The following is a 2226-nucleotide window of genomic DNA, read 5'->3' on the forward strand; positions in this document are numbered from 1 at the left end:
CTGTCTGAAACCACAAGTAAACTTTGAATCGTTATGTTAGGGATAATGTAGAGCGAGTGGGTCTACAACATTTTACTTTAAAGTGCAAAGGTAAAAGTTCTCTTAATGCAGAATGACTCATTTCAGAATAATATAAATTATATTATTGTATTAATGTGTTCATGTTTAGAAATGTTAATACTGTTTGTGAGTTTACCAATCGATTCATTTTATTATTTATTAGTTGGTTTTATTCTGTGTTGATTAAATTAATAAAAATAACAATATTTATTTCGACATGTGGAGTTTAAAGTATTATACTGTAAATAAAGTAAAAATGTGTCTGTAAATGTTTGTCTTTTTTTCCCCTTAAACCATCCATAGTGTGTGCGTGTGTGCGTGTGCGTGTGTGTGTGTGAGATGAGCCTCACGTTCAGAGTTAATACTGAAGTAAAATCACGTTACTGTCAGTGACGCAAAACCAGACTCCACGTACACAACCAAAATCGCACAATCCGGTTTAGAAAGGAATCCCAACACACACACACACACCTTCTACAACACTGTAGCTCCATTGGCTGCTGCTGATGAATGGACGAGTTGTCGACCAATCAGGAGCATGTGATGGTGAATATAGACCGGTCATCATCAGCTGGTCGCACTCTGTCTTCTCCGGCATCTCTCTCTCACACACACACACTTACACACTCACACACACACACACATATACACTCTTACACACTCACACACACACACACACATATACACTCTTACACACACACACACACACACACACACACACAGAGTGTTAGTGACATCCATCCATCCATCATGCACAGCAAAGAACAGATCAGGTAAGAAAACTCCTTTATTACATCTTATCACAGATACAATATGTTTTGTTATTCAAAACACTGCACCAAGTGAGTTTACTAAGCTTTTAATAACATATTTCTACTGCGACCATTGTTTTGTATTTTTATATCCCTCTTAATACATTCCAGAAGCCTGAAAAACTTACTATAATATGTTTTATTCCTCATTTTTGTTCCTGTTCATCAGATTATGGACCCTCAGGTTTACTTTGTCATTGTTAACCACTTACATAGTAATTATTTTTAAAACAGCCTGTGATTTACAGTGTCATTACTTAGTGTAAATGTAATCTGTGAGTTTCTATGTTAAGTAACATTGAGGATATAATTCAAAGAACCTATATAAACTGTAGACTCTATAGTGCAGCTGGTGTGGATTGTGTAATTTGGTTGAATCTAGTATTAAATAAATATACAGATTTTTAAATAGAGGCGCAGTGGAAGAAAAGAAAACTTTGTGGAAACAATTTTAGGGGTATGGAGAGAAATTATACTCAAAGCAGACGTTTAAAAATCACATTAACAGCACTGATATGTATCTAATTATTTCATTTATTTCACATTTACAATATTATACCAAAACTTTGTCGTAAGGAAATGAAAAGGGCTTTGGGGAAAATTACAATATTTACAAAAATATTAAACCTCATTTGAAGTTATTCTGGTTGAATTCTGACGGGTCATTATTACGTATTAAACCCCAGACAGGGCGGTTAAATACGTATTAATGACTCGCTCACTGTACATTATCATGCTTATTACACAGCTTCTTCAAAACTAAATTATTTTTATTGCTTTAAAAATGACTTTATTATTAAATGATGCTCCTCCAGGGTCTATGATCAGAACTGTATCCTTTTATTTCTGACTTACAGACCACTGCTGTGTATGCAATGCTAAAACTGACCAATCAGAATCAAGTATTCAACAAAGCTGTGTTATATAAGATGTTAACGCATCACCTGAAAAATCAAACTATTACCTGCTGGTAAATACAACGTAGAGGCGACAAACACTGAGGTGGATGATGTATCCCAAAACACTGCACTTTATCTTTATTTGTTCATAAGGGTCAAAGTTTTGTTTTTGCCAGCATTACGTTTAAACACCAGTGGGAACCAATAAGTATTTAATTAGCACTAGCTTTATACAACTTGATTACACTATAAAACCCCGGCTGTTCCATAAAGTATAGAGTTACTACGGTGTCTTTAAATGATATCCTCAGTCTTCATAGAAACACAGTCTCCCAGGTTATGCAACGACCCTGCAGGTTTCTGTCCCGACTGAGAAACCAGGTTTGTTGCATGTGAACGCGGCAGCAACAACACGAGCAGTCAGATGATCCGACACACTGTAGACAAACTCACAC

At 35.5% G+C, this 2226-nt stretch overlaps 1 protein-coding gene across 1 annotated transcript in view; it reads left to right on the forward strand.

The window, feature by feature from the left end:
• Positions 1-810: 810 nt before the first annotated feature.
• pnp4a (purine nucleoside phosphorylase 4a) overlaps positions 811-2226 on the forward strand; it is a gene marked incomplete at its 5' end in the record, with an annotated part of 6630 nt that continues 5214 nt past the window's right edge. Inside the window, one exon of the mRNA XM_083938666.1 lies at positions 811-833. Within this exon, the coding sequence (XP_083794792.1) occupies positions 811-833 (23 nt within the window). The remainder of the gene's footprint in view (positions 834-2226) is intronic.

The sequence above is a fragment of the Echiichthys vipera genome (assembly GCF_963691815.1).
Source record: "Echiichthys vipera genome assembly, chromosome: X".
NCBI classification, from domain to species: domain Eukaryota; kingdom Metazoa; phylum Chordata; class Actinopteri; order Perciformes; family Trachinidae; genus Echiichthys; species Echiichthys vipera.